General features: G+C 41.8%; 1 protein-coding gene across 12 annotated transcripts in view; it reads right to left on the bottom strand.

The window, feature by feature from the left end:
- ppfia2 (PTPRF interacting protein alpha 2) overlaps positions 1-23,287 on the bottom strand; it is a 188,865-nt gene that overhangs the window by 104,771 nt on the left and 60,807 nt on the right. Inside the window, exon 1 of one of the 12 annotated variants that reach the window (XM_032505513.1) lies at positions 18,928-19,431. The exons of 10 other annotated variants lie outside the window; for them this stretch is intronic. In XM_032505513.1, the coding sequence (XP_032361404.1) occupies positions 18,928-19,008 (81 nt within the window). In that variant the 5' untranslated portion in view covers positions 19,009-19,431. Of the gene's footprint in view, positions 1-18,927; positions 19,432-23,287 lie in introns of those variants that run through there. One more of the 12 variants, XM_032505515.1, reaches the window with a different exon arrangement.

Here is a 23,287-nt window from a genome sequence, read left to right as displayed (position 1 = left end):
TTGACAATATGCCTAAAAGCCACTAAAAGGGCAAACATTTATGTAAAAAAAAAAAGCCATTATATGTACTGAAATGTCAAGACCACAGACATAAAAAAATAAATAATTCTGCATAATTTTGCGCTTCATTCCAAAAACCAAGAAACGGTTCAAAATGCAAACAAAAAAACAAAAGTTTGATTTAGCCAAAGAGTGTGTGAAACCAATATTCTTTTGCTTCCCTTGAGTACAGTCCGACACCCAAACAAATCTGATAATGAGCCATATATGCATAGAGGTTTAATGAAGATTACCAGAGGGCAAAATAGGAACAACCTCAAATTTAATGGCACCCTTCAGGCTTAAAAAATAAAAGAATGGCACAGGAAACCTCGGTGCGGCATCTGTGACAAGGCGTATGCCAAGCATGAAATAAGCAGTACACAAGAATGAAATAATCGTTGCCGCTGCATGAGTGTGAAATCACATCAGGGAGCAAATACAGGCTGCAAAATGGGAGTTCAATAACAGCCGACTAAAGCGTCATTGAAATGCCTGTGACAGATGACAGGGATGGCCTGGATCAGTCAAACTGTTTAAAGATGGGCACCTGGGTAGTGCACCTTGTAAAGTGCACGCCCATATATAGATGTTCACTCCTTTGTCACTCGACTTCGAACTGCGGCCCTTTGCTGCATGTCATTCCACCTCTCTCTCCCCTTTCATGTCTTCAGCTGTCCTATCAAAATAGGCTTAAAATGCCCAAAATATAATCTCAAAAAATATTTTTAAGATAAGAGTGACAGACACTTGTTAGCAGAAGAGCTCTCCATATTTCTCAGGAGTATGTAAAAAAGTGCCAATAGAAAAATCTTTCTTAATGAGCCTGATACTCTAGCGTGGAGTCTTGAAATTAAGTGCAAAAATTGGCCAGTGAGGTTAGAAATTTTCACTGATTTCCACTAAAATGATCACAGCCAAGAATTTTCTTTCAACCACAAATCACACTGTTAATCAGAAATATTCTCAGTGTAAAATCTTCTAGAAAATAAAATTTGAAGTTTCTTTATCACAATTATTCTTTCAAAGAAAAAAGTTGTAATGGGTTTTGATGTACTGCAATACCATGTAATCTTGTATTAAGCCTTAAAATAAAGCAGGAGAAAGAAACAAAAGAGCACCGTCAGATTTTAAATCCTGCTCTCAGTAACACCTGTTAAAGAAATTCAAAATGAAAAGAGATCAACAGGCAATTCAAGGACATTTGCACCAAAAAGTAAAACGTAGTGATTCATTTTCTAATTTTCAAAAAAATTGTATTCATTCTGCAGTATTATGTTGACAAGTCCCTAATTTCTTTGGGAACAAAGAAACGGTGTGAACTGTAATCCATGTGTACAAAGTGCATACAACTCTTCAGTATTACAGGAATTGGGCCTAGGAGGAGGTGACGGCTGTAACATTGGTATACCAGGGATTGGGGAGGAGAAAGACAGACATGCTGTGGGTGCGGGAAAAAATAGAAAGAGGCGATGAACGGCTGTGGATGAACCTTTAGGAACAGTCTGCATTTGGAACGGTTCCCATCTCACCCAGTGGTTGAGTGGCTTGTTAATCACCTCTTCAAAATCAGACCATGTCAGCTGTGACACACCCAGGAGCCTCCTCTCTACTCAACTCGCAGTCCCCCCCCCCCTTGCCCTGACACCAATGAAAAGAAACTTGCCTAAGAAATCTCTCGCTTACCAAAAACATCACGTTGCACCCAATCTCTACACTACGTCCATCACACTCAAACACTCTTCCCTCCAGCCGTATGGTACAACAGTTCCCCCTGATGCACAGACTCTTGATATACAGATACCTTTTGATTCTTTTGAGGCCTTTTGGCAACTTAGCAGGATGCCAATGGGTCGCTGGGAGATCGCCGCGTGCCTGCTAGTAAACACTGATGCAAAACTCCTATTTTGGTGTAAAAGATCTTCCACATATCAAGAATATAAGAGCTGCATTCAGGAGAACTGAACACTGCTAACAACCCTTTGTAAGGTCAGTGTCAAACTTGGTCAAAGTGTAAAAGTGATTTAAACTCTGAGCATCGGGGGGGGTGTGAGTTTTGTCTGTGTAAGTGGTTCCCTGTAGCAAGCGCAGCATTGCTGCTAATCAAGTATCAGCCTATTTTTTTAATCAGCAGTATTTTTTTTTTTTTTACATGGTGTTAAGCACTTTGATGCTGATCATGTGAAAGTGGCTTAAGTTGTCAGACATGCACACGGTGCAGAAAATCCATCTTAAACCTCTCTTTCCAAATAAATCTTGCGTTCCATCAAATATGCAAGAGAATCGGCCCATGATGCAAGGGAATTCCACTTGTTTCCAATGTTTTAGTAACTGCACCAATATCATGCTTAGATCACTTTTATGTTTAGATTCACTTTTTACTTTTATGATGTGTACTCACTCGATCATATCATTACATGACATTTAGCCAGCGCTTTTATCCAAAGCGACTTACAATTACATGCTTTCAACCTTGAAGGTGCGAACTCCAGACAACAAGTATTATGTGCAAGTACATTAGCTTTAAGTGAGCAAAACTACAAAGATCCATATGAAAGAGCAGCTTTAAGAAGATTTGTAAATATATATAATTTCTTTCCCCTCTTATCCGAGTTGCTTTCAGAAGAGAGATCGTAGGTTGGCTGATACAGAGCGGAGTGGGTGGGTTGGGTTACAGGGTTTGTCCTGGATGTAAGCTGAAGGTGATCCATTCTTGACCCTGTATGCAAGTACTAGTGTCTCAAAGCAGCAATTGGTAACCAGTGAAGAGAGCGGAGGAGCGGTGTAGTGTGAGAGAACTTAGGGACGCTAAAGACAAGTCGAGCTGCTGGGGTAGGATGGCACATGCAGGCGGGCCAGCCAGGAGGGAGCCCCATTAGTCTAGATGAGAGATGACTAAAACCTGAACCCGAACCTGAGCCGCCTTCTTTGTTAGAAGGGGACATATCCTTCTGATGTTGCAGCATGTATCTACACAATTGAGTTCTTGGGAGTGAAGGAGAGTTGGTCGTCAAGTGTCACACCTAGGTTTCTAGCAGTCTGGCTGGGGACTACCACAGAGTTGTCAATATAATAGTAAGGTCCTGGGTAGAAGAGCCCTTCCCTGGAAGGAAAAGGAGCTAAGTCTTGTCAAGACTGAGTCCAGGCCAATCCCCTGCAAACACATCAGGGCACTCACCTAAAAGTATATATAAAACACATGATGCAGTACACTCCACTCCCTGTTCCCAGGGCATACTAAAAGCCCATCCATTACTGCCTACACACTGCATACAACCACCAGTTTAAAAGAAGATGTATGTGTTGAGAGGTTGGCGCAAACAGACGTTTCCGCGTTTTTAAGTGGGAGCACTTGTGTAAGCATGACCATGAATAATCCATTAGACTCGGACAGACAACATGTCTGAAGCAGGTTCCTCATTAGCTTAGCCCTAATAAGTTGATCATGGCACACGACTAGTGAAATACACATGGAAATATCTTGAGGTTCATCCAAGACCAGGGACGCAGATCAAAGAAATGCCAGAGTCCAGAAGTTTTTATGTACAAATTTACTGTTGTTACAATTTTTATCTTGGCTATGCATTTATTTGCATTTTAACTTAAAAATAAGCAATACAAATTATAAAGTGTAATATATTGGCTTCTAGTTAAGATCTTGTGTTAAACGGATTGTTTGGATCTTTTGAAGTGGGGTCCCGACACTGAAGTTAAGCAATGTACTGCTGTTGACGGGGGTGTAGCAGCTAAAAGTACTTTAACCACCTTAAAAAAAAAACGTTATCAATTAAAAAAATATCTTTATCAGTTTAAGTGGATGCTATGTTTAGAATATTTCCACAGCTTTACCTTGCTGTCACACAAGCCTTTCTCGAGCAGTTATCCGTGCTCTCTTTAACCCTTGTGTGGTCTTCCCGTTAACCATGTACTTGAAAATGAATATTTTTTGTGCTTTTCCAATGTTTAATTGTTGCGTTTTCTGATTTATTTGTCACTTTTTCCATGCTTTTGACGCTTTTAAAAAAACCTAAGTCAGTTTAATACTAGGTTTTACATTTATTCTTGGAATTTACTCTTTAGTTAAAAAGGCAGAAATTAATTATTTTGACTAATAGTTGAGTGGATCACAGATGGGTACATGGCAAAGTTTAGTCCGGATATTTTTTTTAAACCATTAATGCTTATGCTATAAGATTAAATAAAACACCCAAAAAATTCAATGAAAGTAAACATTAATTTTACCTGGAGAATGTTGTGTGGAATCATCCAAAATGTCCATATTTCTGATATAAAACATTTTGAAATGGGTCAGTTTGACCTGAGAACAACACAAGGGTTAAAGCCACCAGACTCCTTTGACAAAAATGTTACCTCGCAGAACACGGGAGTTGCAGGTCTACCAGTGTGTTACTGTGCGACTTTGGTAATCCAAACTAACCTCCTAAAACACCAAAATTCGGCCGGTACTGCTGGTTGAACACTGATTACAGATAAGTACCTCACAACGACACATCAGAAAAACCTAACTATTCCTTTAAAAGGTCTTGCCTGGGGAGATATCAACTTGGTGAAGTTATCGGTTTTAAGCAAAAATGTTGTGGTTTATACTATAAAAAATATTTGCTTTACTCTTACATCTTGGCATCCTGGTTATTAATTAGGTTAATGATCATGCAACAGTTTTATTTTATCATATATGTACGACTAATCACAAACATTTACTCCTTTCTTTTGCCGCTGTGGAGCATCTGACTGGTCACACAAGCTCCAGTACGATACTACAAGGTTTCCCTCACAAACACACAGGTTGCATGCATGATCTGATGTGAATGCTAACATACCTGAGTCAAATGCATTATTAATTCACAGCATTCATTGAAATAGCACACTGACTTTATAGTATGTGCTGAATTATTCAAGGTTTTTCAACAAATACGTAAATATGTGGGCGTTAAATCACTATGGCACGTCAGGCCGTCTCTCTCTCTCTCTCTCTCGCCTTCTCCATACTGTCCTCTAGCACCATCATTTCAGGAAACTGCAGGATATATATTGTTTTGAATTCACATCTAATCCTTCATTTGCTGTCCTCGCTGAAGCAGATCTAAGTAGATCATACATACATGCTAGGCTATGGCTAAGCTATTCCCAGGGCAAGCCTTCTGGCTTTGTGAATAATGAACTGTGCTGCATTCAAATCCCAGTTGTAATCATTTACGGCCTCCAGATCTATTGTGTTTAGTCGGGCATGGGTGGGGGGGAATCTGTTAATGTGAATTGCTAGCTATTGCATAATATAACTGAAGCCTGAAGTGCCATTATCAAACAATATTTGCAAAGATAACTTCAAGGCTAAGGATCGAATCAAACCCAACATTGTTTCGCCGTCTCAAGACGTTTGGATGAAGCTGATGCAGCATGCGAGACAAAATCTCAGTTGAATTTAAAAAAAAATACTTTTTTTTCCCCTCAACTTGCCTGCCAAAACAAATGTATCTTTGTTTTGGGGATATTTACAGCTGAATGAACTGCAAGGATTGCTGGTTTCCCATCTTTCCTCATGTTCTGCCTTCCATATCTCAGAATCCTGCAGTCCCATGCACAAGCCTGTCAGTTTGTTTTTTAACACATTAGCACATGTTGCATCATGGCGGAAAACACCCACATGTCGAGGAACACCCTGACCCTCTGCTCCTCCAGGCAATGTTGGAAAGGTTTTGATTTTCCTCAGTAAAACTTCAGCAGAACATCATTCTAAAACTTCCGAATTTGAACAAAAAAAACAACAACTCTGAAAGGAAACATCCGTCAAAAATAATAAAAGAATATGCTAATTTTACAATTTGTGTTCAGATGGATTCATTTCAGCAAATGCACTGTCAAATATCTGTAATCAATAGCCCTAGTTTGTACAATTGCCATGGCATGTAATAGTTCAGTAGAAACGTACAGGATAAAGAAACGTGTTAAATCATGGCTCAAGGTGATTATTACAGTAACGGAAAATTAAGTCTTTTCCTTTTTTTGTTTGTGTCTAACCGGTTGTGAAAAGCCGCTCTTCTCTTGCACTAATCTCCCACTTCTCCCTCTAAACCTTCCCTTTCTTTCATTCCAGACACCCATGGGTGTGGCAAAACCGATCCACCAGCTTGAGTCGAGACGAGCCGCAGTCACCGTCTCCATGACAACTAAGGGTGGATGCCGGGGTCCTTGTAGGACGGATTGTGCCTCTGTCGCGTGTTAACGTGACAGCCATGTAGCAGGTGGTGCTCCCTCCTTCTCAGAGGACTGGAATGGCCTGCAGGGCCACAGGGCCTGGGCCGAGCCAGGCCGTGCCGAGCTGTCAGCTCGCGCACAGATCACAGAGCTAACACCAGTCAGTGGCCTGCTTTGTGTCAGGCTTCTAACAGACAGAGGGCATCTCCCCTCTCTGATCGGTTGGGGTCCAGGAACGCTCCAGGAAAATTATACTTTAATTTTACTGTAATCCTCTCTCCGAAAAGATTACTGCAAATCACAACTTCACAATCTGCATATTGTTAATGAATGTAAATAATCATTTTCTTCTTTATCGTTTCATCATTGTATCATATAGGTTTGTGAACTACAGTCGAGTATTTTATCCTGAATCCTGAGCACCTGCATGCATTCAATGGAAACAACACAGGGCTGCTTTTAAAGCCTTTGGTTTGAGTCTGGTAGCGGTACAACGAGAGCTACTCGACCACGCACTTCACCTTTAGTGCGACTGTCGAGTGTTTCAGCAACCTCAAGTCTGCCAACATGGTGCTCACTGCTGTCAGACATTTAAACAGCGACTCTCGGGCTAAACTGCCCAAACTGATGATAGAGGAACCCAATAGCTCCATTCTGCAGCGTGTGATCAACCTCTGCATACAAAGAGGCTTTTTAATGGATGGCCAGAGAGGCACTTGTGACTCACACTATGTGATGAGCCGTAGTTGGTCAGACACTTCAGCTCATTATAGAAATAACTGAAAAAGATAGCAGTAAAATGTCTATACTGTATGTGCTGTTTTGGGATCAGTGGACTTTTTAAGGAGTGACACATTTAAGCAAATTTCCCATAAAGCTATCCTCATTAATATAGATTGATTGGATACCAACGTTGCGACATTATTTACAGCAGGGAGTTGGATCTATAGCAGCTGCTGCATCTGGAAAACAACATGTGGTTCATGACTCCGTTACAGACTCCACCACATCCACAGTGCACTCATATGTGCAAAAGCCGCGAGGTTGTAATGGCCGAGCAACTGAACACAACATGTTTGTATTAGCATAATATGGAAGCTGAAACAAGTGAGAATCAGGGACCACAATGTTAGAACCAGCAGTGTGCTTCCATAGGCAGGCACCAGCGGACAAAAAACCCCATTGAAATGGTAAAAGAGATCATTATCTTCTCTCGCTTAAAAGAAAAAGGAGGCAGTCAATCCAATCTGTCCCTCATTATATTTCTATGGTAATTGCTGTGCCCCAGGTAAACTTACTCAGGACCTCCCTGGTGCCCTCTGCAAGTCCTCTCCAATCTTATTACCAGCTGAGACATTATACACTTTCATTAAAACCCCTGAATGGCTAGCGGCTCCCAGCTCACCTGCAGGGCTTTAGGCACAAAACAGTTTCTTGGAGGGGGAAAAAAAAAAGAAAAGAAAAAAAGAGAGAAAATGTTCTCCGCTCCAAAGTTTGGGCTCGAACTCAGTGCCAAAGAGAATGAAACCGCAGCGGGTGAGAACGTTTCTACAATCAGACACCGGATGGGAGAGCTGTGAAGATCTCTGATAATTAGGTTCTCTGTTGGCTTTCTACACACAGATGCTGGCCAGTAGCCCTCTGTGAGAACAAGACTTTATGGAAAAACATGAGGTGCTGAGGTGGCGTTGCCTCAGCGGGGACAGTCTGTGTTGCTGCTGGATGAACTGACTCAGTTTATCCCATGTGAAGCCACAAGGAGATGTATTGATTTTGGACGGCATGATAGGAGAGTGGTGCTAGCAGCGGGAACACAGACCTATGGGCTACCAGAAAATGCTTCTGTCTGTTTAAAACGCAGTTTGTTTAAACCGAATGTGATAAAGACTGAAAAAAAAAACCCTCAAACATAAAGATCCAGACATACATAAACCATGATCACAGTCTCTCCACAACCTTGTAAACTTTACAACCCGTTTCACAGACCAGATGGATTTGCCTTTACAATCTGCTTTTACTTTGCGTGACATGCACACAAATCAATGGTCATCATTCACTTCACAATATCAGCATTCAAAGCATAAGGCTATTAGGTGGGAATGAATGCCTGATAAAAAGGAAAACCAGTTATCTTGTGTTGACTTAGTTATGGACACTTGAGGTCAGAGGCCAGGGAATGTTTAATAGCCATGCATTGACTTCCTTTCTTAGAGAGAGGTTTCACTCTTCTTGGCATGTCTTGCTAATTAAGTACACGGCCTCTCATTTGTCTATTGATTGCCAGATGACACTTCTAAATCTATGGTAAAGGTCAAAGCAGAGAACGATCATCAGGACTAGTAGGAATGAAAGAAGGACAACCAATCAGACAAACTGCAGCAATGTCTTTCTGCTCATAACAACTTCCTATTTGAACAGGCCAATCCACTTTTGGAAACCATTTGAGTTTAATAGCGAAATAAAGGAGAATAAAATGAATGTTGATGTGTCTTTATAGTCTGATCTTGCCATAATCGCGCGCATCACACTCACACACACACACACACACACACACACACACACACACACACACACACACACACACACACACACACACACACACACACACACACACACACACACACACACACACACACACACACACACACACACACACACACACACACACACACACACACACACACACACACACACACACACGGGAGAAGCAGTAAAAGAGGCAGCGGAAGCTGATGTAATTGAACATAGCAAAAGATTTTATTGCCACTGCATTATTCACAAAGGCCACTGCATACTGTATCGCCTCATGTGAAGGACTGCAGGGGAAACATTGTGTTGCAAAGAGACAGTGTGGGTGAGACGTTTCTTAAATTCTAACACAGCAGGCTGTAGAGTGGCTTGGGATGAATTAATTTACTCAAACCGCACAGTGATAGATGGGGGAAACAAATCAAGATGTACGTCGTGATCAGAAAAGAAGGAGTGGGGTTCGTGAGACAAAGAGACGGAGAGTTAATGGTGGAAAACAGGGAGGCCCAAGATGTCCCCTACTACTCACAGAGCACGTGTGATATATAAAATCTAAAGGATCAGTTACTGACCCCATACCCAACAGGGCATTAGCACTGGGGGCTGGAGGTGATGGGGGCTGGGTGACACCAATGACAAATATGCTGTCGCTGGCGAGGATGTCACCCTGTTCTGAAGTGAACTGCAGAACTAGTCAGAGGATTGGAACACAATATGTATTTGTCTGTACAAGTAGGGCTTGGCAATATGGAGAATATCAAATATCACAATATTTTTGACCTATAATACCTATACCTCTTAAAATCTTGATATCGATACCGCAAGGATTTTATAGTGTTTACTATTGGTGCTTTCACAAAATATATACACAATGAGATTTTTGATAAATAATCATCATTAATGTGGATATAATGACTAAGTGGGTAAAGGAAAATAATATAACAGTTACAACAGTCTGGTAAGTTCCGAAAATTACATAATTTTACTGTAATGCAGCCTTTTAACGGAGGAAAAGACACCACTTATGTCATATTACGATATGGTGACATCCAAAATCCAGGAGGATATCTAGTCTCATATCATGATATGGATATATAATATTGATATATTGACCAGCTCTATGTACAAGTGTGTAAGACATAGAAAAACGGAAAGATTAAAATGGTCATTGCAGTTCTACTCCACTTTTTCATGGTTGTACATCATTTCCAACGGGGATTGGTTAACAAGTCACTTGGTGTCTGAGCATTGAATCTGGGGGGAAAGGACACAATGTCAATGGCTGAATGAGTCTCTAGTGAGGTGATCAGCGCTGAGGTAAGGCTGGTTTTATTACGAGCCATGATTCACTACTCTATCTCCCTCTCTCCTTATTTCCTCGTTAACCAAACCAGAGCGTTTCTTAACCCAGTCACATAGCCGGTCCCTGCTGTCCTTAACGATAATAATTAGCTGAGGTGATTCTGGTTAACTGCACTAACCATTTTTTTCTAAAACAGGTCAAAGTTTTCTTGAGGATCCATCTGTTCTTATAAATGGAACCTTATTTTTTTTTTATCCACCTTCGTTAACATCTTTAAGGCTTCCATATTGTTAATTTCCATGTTTTTTTTTTTTTTTTATAAAGCAGATGAAGGTGCAGTATAAATACTGTGAAGGTATCAAATACTCCATCCACAAAGAAATGCAAACAGTCAGTATTTAGTAATGGTTACTTCAAACAATGTCACATCTATACTGTATGTTGATAAAAGGTGCCGCTAACCCGAAATACAAGTCTGAAACTGAAAATGAGCACGATATGGGACCTTTAAACAACACCCTGGACCCTCCGAGATTGATAACAAGTAACAAGTCAATCATTTAACCAAACACACAAGAAGAAGAAAGATTCATCCCGCTTTGATTATACCCTGGATAAAATTATGAATTCCTATCGTTGTATTCTGTCAAGCCACACACTAAAAAAACGCTCTACCATTCAAGTCCTCATTGTTGGATGAATGAGATGAGATTGCTGCAATAAGTAGGGTTGCACGATATTGACAAAATGTGATATCTATTATTATTATTGAGATTTCAATATTAAGTTTGATATTTTTTTGTAAAATTACAAAAGTTGCAGGAAAACACATCAAAATAGATTCTTAACAAATTAAACAAGTTTTCTTACAAGACAAGGTTTATTTCAACTGACAGGCATATTGGACTGGTATAACATGAATAAATAAATAAATAAATAATGAACATGTCTACAGAGCAGGACATGTTATACTGGTGGTATAGTATAAAATGTGTAAATAAAGAGAACAGGACAACTTTTATTTTGCGCTGACGTGTACTAACGTGCAATTGCCGCGGTAACAGGCCAATGAAGTGATGACCAGTGTAGTGTTTCAAGCGAGCTCTATATCGAACACAACTAAGCCACACAGCAGCACTCCACAAAATAAAGAAAATATTGCATACCTTTTGTGAAACTTTTGATATAATATTGCGCAATGTGATGTCGCGTTGGCCCACTTGAGTCTATTAAAGTGAGTGGCTTGGCCTGTGTATGCACCCTACTCCGCTTTAAAATCTCTGTTGAGATCTGTGTGTTAATGTGTATGAGTGGACCAGCTCTGTACTCTCTCAGTGGAGCGTCACTGTTCAGCATGTGCTAATCATGGCTGACATTATACCAGGAGGTTAAAGTACGGAGTGGGACTTAAATAGGAAGAAATTTGACACAAAGGCTAAGAATAAAGCCTGATTTATGCTTCTGCGTAAAATCTACGCCGTGGCTACGTACGTTCTGTAGGTACATGGAGACACGGACCAACGGCGGACCCTACGACGTGCACCTCTCAAAAAATTTAACTACACGTCACGGCAACGCACGTAACTCAGCCGTGGCTTTGTAGCGTTGCCTTTCCCCCTACTCATTCTCCTTCTCCTTCTCCATCAACAACATGAAATCAAGGAGTTAACTTTGCCAGAAAGCCCAGGGGAGACACTTTGTTTGGCTCACTATGACTCTAGAGTAGCTACTCTCTTACGTAGGCTACGGCAAAACCTCTGCGTGGAGCATCCACACCACCATAAATCAGTTAGTTTCAACTAATCCCATGAAAAGACTAATGCCAACAACGAGTCTGTCTCTCTGGACGTTTCTATTTACTTGCCCTCTCTGTGACACTTCACCCACAGCCAAAAATAAATACTTCCATTTCTAAAAAGTCTAACAATATCCCAAACAATCTGGGCACTCAAACAGGAGTGCCAATCTTGGGGACTATTTTAGAGTATTTCTGGTGGTGTATGTATGTAGGATAGACTGCATGAATATGTTGGTTTTGATCTTTTCATGTGATATGCTGCTATAAATACAATGAAAAAAACAATGCTGTAAATAAAAAGTCCCTCAAAGATTGTTCTTTGTGATTATTACCAATAAACTCCTTAATTATGTAAATACTGTACATTTTCACACTCCTTATATTTCTTTAGTTATATTTCTACTCTGATATTTATATACTCCTGCAACTGTAACACAGAATTTCCCTTTGGGCATTGATAAAGTATTTCTGACTCTGATTCTGATTCCCAACCAAAAGAACCGATAAGGAGCAGCGTTTCCATACAATTTGCAACCATTTCTATGTGGTTTTGAATAAATGATGGCAATATTTGAACATTGAAAGTCATCTGTGAAATTGTTTTTACATATGTCATCTTGTAAAAATACGTTTGGCAGTAATAATAACAATAATAATAATAATAATAATAATAGTAATAATAATAATAATAAAGCTGGTTCTGTTGTTGGGATTGAGCTGGAGTTGCTCACAGCAACCTTCCTTTATCATGGTCATTGCATTTCTGTGAGTGATTTTTATCCATCCATCCATCCATCCATCCATCCATCCATTCATCCATTGCCAAGAATGCCCTATTTGTGTGCACATTTTGGTACACATTTGGAAATTGCACACACTACTGTAGTAGTACTTCCTACTTGCTAAGTAGTGCTGCCAGTTTGTTTTGGTATAAGTATTGGAGTAGAAAATGGTTCATTTTTGTTATCTTTAAACATTTTACCAGTGTGTATGTGCTCCTTAGCAGAGCAGCACTAGGAAACACAGTCCTTTCCACTGTTACAACAAAGTCTGTCTGAGGTTTGTAAAATGTATGTACTAAACTATCCCTCTGGGTAAGGTTGATTTTGTATTAATTCTTATGATTGCAAAAATAACATATTCCTGGAGGGATTGAACAGAGCTGCTACCTACAGTCCGACGTGTAGGCTTTACAGTAACACCTATAGTACACATCACTGGTGCACAAATAGACAATCCTCTACTTCTTTTCTCCCTTGTTCACACATACACAGGGGCCTCTTGCATTCGAAAGCTCACTCATCCTTTTAAATCGGTGTGGAATCCATCAAAGTGGGTCACACTCCCTTCCCCATCTGCCCCGGTCAGATTTTAAATGCACGAGGGCTGATTAAAAAAAGACCAAGAAAATAGGGCAAACGCCTCCAACACACACGTTTACGCAACATTCAGGAGGCCAGCAGCAGGAATAGACACCGAGGGGAGGACTGTGTGTAGGAGTGTGTGTTGGTGAGGGTGTCACAGTTGTAAGCAATTACCTTGTGCCGGTCTAACAAATAAAAAGGTCAACCACTTTGACCTCAATCTGGCGGCCGGGTATCAATTTGCCCTGTTTGTGCTCATTTGCGTACGGCCACCTTTTGTTGTTCCATCAACCGGCCCTGAACACATGACACGGGGAGGGGCACGCGAGGAGGGGAGGGAGTGTGTGTCAGGGTAAGACAGCTGGGGAGATAAGCTCGCTCCCACAGCTGGGTGCCTTACTGTGTGTGCATACATGTATGCGCGTCTGCTCCATGTTTGAGTGACAACAGAGCTCTCCGTGTAGTTCGCGCCCTGGTGGCTTTTTTTGTCGGTTTCTTTCTTGCATGTTTTCATTCATAATTAGATGTTGCCGTGGATACATCTGCACACATTTGCACGCCCATTGTTCAAATGGGAACAGAAATAGTCGCACAGCTTGCAACCGGGGAGAAGCTTTCACAAAGCTTCCACGTTTCCCTCCGGATCATCCCACAGCACTGTCCTGTTCTCACATGATGAGGAGAGTAGGCGCCGTTTGATCCGTGTGCAGAGATCATCACAGGGCCGGGGCCCCGCATTGAGCACATCGTCATGTTGCACAAATGGGGATTTCCAAGATTAAGTGTTGACATGCGGTAGAAAGTGAAAGCTCACTAATACACTAAGTTGAGCAAAGACGATGGGAAATGCATTTAAATGTCACTTAAACATTTAACGGGCTGCAGTTAACTCTGATTTCCCTTGCTGAGTAATATGTTGATTGTTTACATTACATATTTGGTCAATAAATTCATTTCCTCAAGCCCAAGTTGACATATTCAAATTCAGCTTGTCAAATTCAGCTCTAACTACCGAGTGTCTTAAATGTTTCAAAATGGGGAAAAAAGCCCATCACAAGGTCTAAGTCAAACAGTCCAAAACCCAAATGGGATTGATTTACAATGATAAAAAAAATAGACGCAGCGGGCCCGGGTTTGAATCCGGCCTGCGGCCCTTTGCTGCATGTCTCTCCCCCTCTCACATCTTCGGCTGTCCTCTCTGTCTAATAAAGGGATAAAACCCCGAAAAAATAACTTAAAAAAAAAAAAAAAAAAGATGACTAGGGGCACCCAGATAGCTCAGCTGGTAGAACAGGCGCCCACATCTGGAGGTTTGCTCCTCGACTTTGCTGCACGTCATTCCCTCTCTCCCCCCTTTCATGGCTGTCCTGTTGAAATAAAAGGCCTAAAATGGTCAAAACAAATCTCGATAAAAATGATGAATCAATTCTGAATTATATGTTAAACTTTTCACACCAGCTTTTACAAGAGCCAAAGCTCACAAAAGGGAAACTCCCTGACTAACAAAGCAAAACAACAACATTAACTTCCATTCCAAGAGAGAAACACTAAGGTAAACTGTAGACGGTTGAGGCATCGCCGTGACGAGCCACCTCTGGGTGCAGAGGAAATAGGTGCTTGTCATTCAAACTGCTGTCTGGTGTCACCTGATGAGTTATCCTGTCTCGCAGACCTTCCCCGCTGCAAAGAGTCTTATTATCGGGCCTGGGATGTGTTCAGCAGGGGGTGTGAAGGTGCGACAGTGTGTTATTTATGCATCTGAAGATGTAGCGCTGAATAAGAGGCACCGCGCCATTCCTGCACTCTGCTTAAGCAGTGTACGACAGAAGTTCAGTCTGAGTCTCAGTCTGAATGTCCCTCTGTGCAGGGAAGCACCAGGCTAAATGAGGAGGAGCACTTTTTAAATCAGCGTGCCGGGCCCCGTCGTCCTTCTTTTCTGTCAAGTCTCGAATGCAAACTCTCGGTCAGACAGTCAGAAGGGAGAGCAACCGAGTCGCGCCTTTCCCGGTTTGATTAAGTGGGGTTGGCCTGGGCTTTGGTCGTGGTTACCAACAAGCCCTGAGGACAGGTGCTCATAGACAAACCCGACCCTAAACGGCAACTCAAAGTCCCCCCCCTGCGGCCACGCCGCGATGAACTTTCCATACGCTAGTTCACCGCAAAAGAGAGGATTACTTTGAAGGAGAGCAGTGAGAACCAGCTCGTTTCTGCCCTCTCCACTTCACCAGCCAGCCAGAGGGATAATTCTGTACAAAAACGCCGCAGCCATGTGTAAAATGTATCTGACAATCTGTCTAAAAGTTGGCTGCCAACGTTGGCGTGACTTTGCCTCAGCAATGATTAGAACAGGTAGTCAGCGTTACCTCATTCTTCTTACCCAATTTCTTTCAATTAGCTTTACAGTATGAGCCTCTCGCTGTAATAGTACCTTCTATTGCTAGAGGTGTCAGGCTGCATGGGCCATGTGGGAAACACAGAGACACAGAGAGAGAGAGACACAGAGACACAGAGAGAGAGAGAGAGAGAGAGAGAGAGAGAGAGAGCGCTGCCTTTAGGGCAAAGACATTGCAGCTGAAGAGACTAATCACATGCAGCGCTAATTTGACAACCAAGGACAAATACTGGGCAACAATTACATCCAATTGTTCAGATAGCTCAACCCTGACAAACAGTTTGGCAGGTTATTATTTGACAGAAACAACAGGATATTAAATACAAAGACGTCCAACTAATAATCTAGCAATGGAAAGATCCAGGGTGCTACTAAGTTTGAATGCACTCTCTTCCAAAGTGAACCTCACTGAAAAATTGGGATGTATTATTGAAAGATGCTGTTTTGCCATTTCAACAAGAGACTACTGGGCTCTTGAGAGAGTCTGACTCACAATACTAGTATAGTATTTGTTTGAACTTACATTTACAACTTTTACACTCGGTGAGCTTATGTCATAAAAAGCTCAAACCCCAGAACTGCATTCATGCCACCAGAAACATTCCCCAGGGAGCTGAAACTTTGCGCATACTATTTCTCGAATTGCCTCACACCAGAACAACTACATGAAGTGCTGCTTGATAAAATATATTACATGGAATTTTGTTTTTATAATGGCTAGCTGGGGCATCAGACATGCCCCTTGGCTAAAAGAATCTGCTGAACCACTAATCTTGTCCAGTGGGTTCAGGATTCCATGGACGAGATTTAATTGGATGTCAATCCAACATCAGGAAATACACATACAAAAATACATAATATCCCTCATTCCTCCTTGTCACCATGTCACAATGCAGAAATAGCACGCTAAAGGAGCTGTTACAAGTATTAAACTGCTTTTATGGCAATGTTGTTCCACCACTTTGGTCAAGCCATACATATCTAACTATCGGATGTATTGCTATGACATTTTGTCCAGGCATCCATGGTGCCCAGAGGATGAATCCTACTGACTTTGATGATCCCTAGACTTTTCCTCAAGTGCCACCATTAAGTCAATACTTGGTTGTCACCATGCACATTGGACATTACTTGCTGAATATCAGCATGCTAGAGTTGTGATTGGGAACATGTTAGCATACTGATGTTAGGTCAAATCACTTCTGAGGCCTAAGCTAGCTTTACAGAGACACTAGCGTGGCTGTAGACTTTTCTTGAGGTTAGTGAAGACGGAAGCAGTATTTTAGCCTCCTTGTGTCTATGCTTCATGTTGCTGTGCCATCTCTATTGCTTCCAAATGTCATTAAGGAGAGTCGGCGCAAGCTGCAAGGACTACAGACACTGCTGTGTGGCATACTAGACTAGCTCTCAAACTAAGCAAACTTCTGGGTATGTTTGCAGAGCCTGGCAGTGAATAAAGGAACTCAATATCTTCATGACCCCGATGGAGCCGCTGAGGCTTAAAAAAAAAAAGACACCTACTTTGCAATTTAATTCAATTTGTCCAAGCCGATTTTATAACTGCACACTGGGAAGGGCAATCTGATAACATGAATACCATTAGGAGTCGGTGAGAAATCGGAGAGGAACTGCGTGCAAAGTGGATGAGCTGAGAATGCACCGATTTGGCCTGGCTCAATGTAGTGATGCCTGGGTTTTTAACCTAAAAGAGCAAGGGTGGAAGAAAATGAATTGGGATTTATGTGTGTGTAACTTCTTCCTGCTCTCTTTTGAACATGGGCATTCCTTATTGGAATCATTTACAATCATTTTGGAAGATGGTGCTGAAATGTCCATGTTCTTTTCAAAAAAAAAAAATTTGAACTGAAACTGTGATTGATGTGTATTGAAGCCTTTTATGGGGGATTTCCTGGGACTATAATGAGTGAACTAGGACGCCTTTCATTTTGGGATATCAGAGGAGCTTCTTCCAACAGGTACGAGCCCTCGGGGGTACCTTTCTTCACTAATGATTGGACATGAAAAGGCAAAGCGAGGTTTATGACACCGAGGAGGAAAAACTTTGTCACAGTGGCTGTGTGTAGAGGGCGTGCTAACGCGATATTGGGTGAAGTGATTTAGGAGACAGAGATAATGATATTGTGTCTTATTGGGATTTCACAGCCCCAGGCCTTTCTTTGTTGTGGAAAATAACACTGCACTGGCAAAACTAATGAAAAAAAACCCCCCAAAACAACTTAAACTTACAAGTAGGGATAAGACACTTAGCTCGGTTGCTGGCCCAGATTGTGATTAGACTGAGGAGCCAGGTGTGTTTCTACATAAACATTGTCTGAGCTCCCATCAGCAAAGCAACCCAAAAACCACTTTCCACTCACTTCAGTAAAGCAGCGGCTTCTGAAATCACGCTGACTGCACCTGGGTGCAAAAATTCAACCATCATCACCTTTTTTTCCCTGTCATGTTGCAAAAAGGCAACCAGCAAGTTCTTGAAAAATGCAACAACAAAAAAAAGGATACTCTCTATGAAACAGTTCCTTCCTTTCTTCCTTCCTTCCACCCACAGTTAAAAAAAAACAGAGGGCTGGCTTGGTTACAAGAGTCATGTGAAACACACTCAATCAATATCCACTGACACAGCTTCATTGCCATGCATGGGCTCTGGTCAGAGCTGAACTATGCCTAGAGTGATCAATGTAGTGCACTGTGCACATGTGTCCTTATTTCTCTTTAAAAAGAGGAGGAATATAATAGAACTAGAGCACATTTCAAATATAGATAATATAGGGGGGGGGGATACAGTGGGCTCAGCTTGAATAATTGATCATTATACAGTATGAAGATGAACTCTGAATTCTAGTTTCTCAAGATTTTACTCTCAGATGTTTAATTCAACAAGCTGCAGAGTAAAACCATTGCAATTCTTTTTTATATCCCTTCTTTAAAATCTTATATTGTATCAAATCTGAGTCCCTTGTTAATTCTCTCTGGACTCCTGTGCATCCACTTTGCCTTCACTTTATGCAATATGACATTATGAAGGTTTACATCTCTCTTCAGCCACCTAAAATGGAAAAAAAGCAGAGGACCGCACTTTAAATCCAAAACTGAGTCGTGGTCTGCAGGTAGGAAACACCCAACATGTCACTGCTCTGCAGACAATCTCACACATGCCACACCAACAACAAACAACGGTCAGGAAAAGAAAACACAACCAGCAGTAAAGAAGAAGCAGGCGTCACCAGCAGATGGGAACAGAAGGACTGAAGCCGCACAGTTAACTTGCCTGGAATGTGTAAAACCTCGTCCCATTCGGCGGGTGCACCTTCGGGGAGTTGGTCCCCGCACTCATGTCTGAGAAAATCATAATCCCTTTGATGGGCAAACAATCCACAGCGGATCCGGGTTGTTGTTTGTTTTTAAATCAACCAAAACGTAGCGTGGTGTGCTTTACGCGACCTCTAAAACGAGCCGAGGCGAGCGCTTGAATCTGCCCCTGACCCGATGCTGCGCTCCCGGCATCAGATGGTGGAGAGCTCGAGGTGCGCAACGCTCCGAGAGAGAGAGGAAAAAACCAACCCGTGAAAACCAAACAACAAGGCAACTCTCCGGTCTTCTTGGCGCGTCCCCTCTCGCACGCAGACGACTGTTCTGTGTGTCCTTATCGCGATGTGCCCGGAGAGAGAACTCCGCGGGGAGACAGCGGCGGCATGACGTCTCGACGCCGGCTGCAGGCAGCTCTGGCGGCGGCTCGGAGGGGTCCGTCGGAGCGGGCGGATTATCGCCTCCCTCCTCGTCTGGCTTCACCAATGATCAGTCGGAGCATCACCACGCGGCCGGGCCAACAACATGCTGGCTGCGTCGACGAGCAGCAGAGACGCACGGTCGCTCCGGTTTTTACACTGGAAAAATGCTCTTTTGTTCCAAAGTTAGTTCATGCTCTTTCTTGAAAACCGGTGAAAAGTAACTACACATCTTTCAGCCAAGGGTCGTTATTCTGTCATTTTGGCTGGTGCTAAATAATAGGGACAAATTTAAAAATAAAAATAATAGAGGCTCAGGGGGACGTGGCATGTCACTCTGTGGGGTAATGGAGCAGGCATTTATGTGTATACTGTGTGTTGTGTTTACATACATATTATTTCAGAAGAGATCATATTTTCCATTGGAAAGCATTATTCCTAAATGTATTCTGTTTTAAAGAAACAAGATGTGGTTTACAGGCATATCGGATTATTAAATGACACACTACGTTGTCATAGGTGTGATTTATTTATTTATTTTATATCCTTATTTTTTTATTTTTTTTTGCAGTGTCTCTAGTTTGATTGGATGAGGAGACAGATGCTTAAATTCTGCAATTCTTTATGTGGAACAAGATGTGACGTTTTCACTGTGAAAACACAGGGTGTGTGAGATTGAACCTGTGTGTTCACTCAGAGAGAGGAAGGTGACATTATTGTGGCAATCCCTCGGCTGCAGCAGTAAATATAGGTCACAAAATGAAAAATGAGATCGTTTTCTCTGGTTAGAAATGTCAGACCATTGTTGGAATTTGAACCAAACCTATTCAGTTGACACGCAATCTCTTTGACCACTATTTTCTGAGTGTGAAATATACTAATTGACGTTTTATTACCTCCCTAGGGAGGTTATGTAGGTTTGTTAATTTGTTTTCTGTCTATCAGCAGGATTACAGAAAAACTGGCCCGATTTTCATAAAACTTGGTGGAATGGTGTAGGATGGGCCAAGGAAGAACCCAAGTTACCCAACCTAAGTTTTGGAGCGGATGCGTATTACAGGGCGGATACACAATTTATTTTCACTTTCTTTAACATTGCATGGTAGAGCGTTTGTGCTGCATTCATGTGGTGTTGGAATAATCTGAAAAATATGTTTCAGACAGGGAAAATTCCCAATGCATTAATATTGTGAGCGAGTGTATGCCTTGGGGGAGGTCTGCACACTGAGTGCCCTTCTAGTAGGTTCGGGTGATTTCTCAAAAATATATCTTATTTCAAATGGAGAAGCCCAGTGACATCAAATCTCAGACTGTACCATCTATTCTCGAGCTGTCTCTTTCACAACAGGCTCTTGCATTAGAAGCATTTCCACAGACCTGCCATGTTCCCATGCAGCGGGCCTGTATTGACTGTTTTTTGAAGGTCTCTATTCAACTGATTCAACCAATTTAAGACAAGCGCATTGATTAGAAGCAGCTTTCATCAAATATTTTACTTAAAGAAAAGCACATCCACTTTAAAAAACTTCCAAACTGGAGTGACGCGTTTTTTTTCTTTTCATCCAATTTTGTCTCGTCAAGTGGCTTTTCTATGACAATTCTCTGTCCAAGCAACCAAAAGAAAAAAAAAATCTTAAAAATGAAATGATTTTCTTTCTTCCACTGAACTGGTTCCCAGCCCTCATGTTAGCGTGGAGATGAGGTGGAATGTGATAAGTGGATCAAAAGCAAAGTATTTAGCTTTTATTCAGATGTCAAATCTAGTTTAGTTACCATAGAAACGACCCAAGCAATTCCTGCTTTGGCCTGATTTTGGATTGTTACACACAGCTCAGTGAGCTCGATTAGGCTGAGTGGATTGAACTTCCAGCTCGCCTTGCACTCTTCGAAGGGATTTAGGAGACTTCAAAGTATTTGCTCTTTACATTGCAGGTTAAAGGCATTTCCAGACTGAGCTGACGTTGCTCTCCTGACCCCAAAATAGTTCGGACTGCTCCTTGAGCACAAACTGTACTGTAAAACCAGGTATTCACTGTTTGGACTCGGCCTTACACGTTTAATGATAAGGAAAGATCCCAGCATAGACCAATTAAAGGAAAGGACCTTAAAAGTGCCAATAACCATCTTTCCTACTTTCCTGTGGCTTTGTCAGAGAAATGCAGGCTGGGAACTGAATTGCTACCCTTCTGGTGCCGGAGAGACCATACATCAGATTGGCTGATAAGAATTGGGCACAGCTCAGTGGGAGTTATCACAAGGGCAATAAAGGTGGGTATAAACTTGTCAGCAAAGGTCCCAGATTTTACACACACACACACACACACACACACACACACACACACACACACGTGTATATATACAAGTTTCTTATTTTTTAACATCAATAACGTTTTTAAAATTCTTCACTTCTACAATTTCCTCAATTAATCGATTGGTCCAGAAAATGTCTGAAAGTCCAAGGTGAGGTCTTTAAAGGTCCCATGACATGGTGCTTTTTGGATACTTTTATATAAGCCTTAGTGGTCCCCTAATAGCATATCTGAAGTCTCTTTCCCAAAATTTAGCCTTGGTGCAGAATTACAGCCACTAGAGACAGTCCCACAAGGAGTGGGGGGGGGGCTTGACCAATGGCAGAAAAGGCCTTGGAACACAACAAAGCGATGAGACGTAATACGTCTCCATAACAGCGGGCGCCGCAAATCTGTATTGTTTCTCCGGAAATTCAGAGCCAGATTGTCATGGCGGCATGTTCAGAATACAATCTCCTATTTTATTAAAATAGTTCACCGAAACGTGTTTCTGAAAACATTTTAAGCAAGAAATAGGCCATGCAGTTGCTGAATCCGTCTTCATTTCAGATTGAGCATGTCAGGTCGGCCAAGATGAAGGCCGACGGCCCCTCCGGACGGACACTGGCACCGAACACACCGAACAGACTCAAGTCACTGACCCCGCCGGACCGTCCGACGGCAGATCACCGGGTTAGTGTGTCACTGCCCTTCCACCTATCACCATTTCTAGCCACCGGGGGACCTTAGGCAGGCTGGGGGAACTCATATTAATGTAAAAAAAAAAACTCATAAAGTAAAATGTTCATGCCATGGGATCTTTAATTGTCTCGTTTTGTCACTCCAAAACCCAAAGATATTTAGTTTAACGTGCCATGAAACAGAAAAGAGCAGGGGATCTCCATATCTGAGAGGCTGAAAACTTTTGAAAATGTTTGCATGACAAACTACTTTAACGATTGATTGATTATAAAATAGTTGCCAATTACTTTTCCATTGATAGACTAATCGATCAGTCAACTTACTGCTGCAGCTCTAGTTGATTGTATAACTTAAGCTAGTCTGATAGATGATCTTCATACCATACAGAAGAGAATTGAAACCAACGGCTGCCTGGAACAGTAAGAAAAACACATTCAGAAATCAAAAACTAAAATATTAAGGAGATAAAACCTCGTTGCGTTCCTTGAATTTATTCAATCAATGTGGTCCATTTTACCGTCTTACTGTGATAATGATGGTCAGTTGGAAAAAGAACATTGTTGTACTGGGACAAATTGGAGGTATTATTATTTTTAGAGAAGTACGGCTTTTAAAGGAATAGAAGACCAATGCTTGAGCTTTTCTTGCATATTGAAACATCCTTTATGTCACTTTTCTGCTTCTCTGTGTCCTCTCTCACTTGTGCCTAACGTGCAGCAGCATTACCACAGAGCAGGGTGGTGGACGTGCAGGATCTTTGCCATCAGGGGCTACTAAGTCCTCCTGCGCATCATAAAGGGACATGTCTATGTGCTGCAGTGCACTGGACTCTGACGTCATTGTACAGATGTGCAGTGGGCATGGCTTAGTGCTTCTAAGTGCTCATTGGCTGCGGCCTCTCAACCCTCTCTCT

Source organism: Etheostoma spectabile, chromosome 23, assembly GCF_008692095.1.
Source record: "Etheostoma spectabile isolate EspeVRDwgs_2016 chromosome 23, UIUC_Espe_1.0, whole genome shotgun sequence".
NCBI lineage: Eukaryota > Metazoa > Chordata > Actinopteri > Perciformes > Percidae > Etheostoma > Etheostoma spectabile.
Note: the sequence above shows the minus strand (reverse complement) of the source record. Positions and strands in the feature narration are given on the sequence as shown.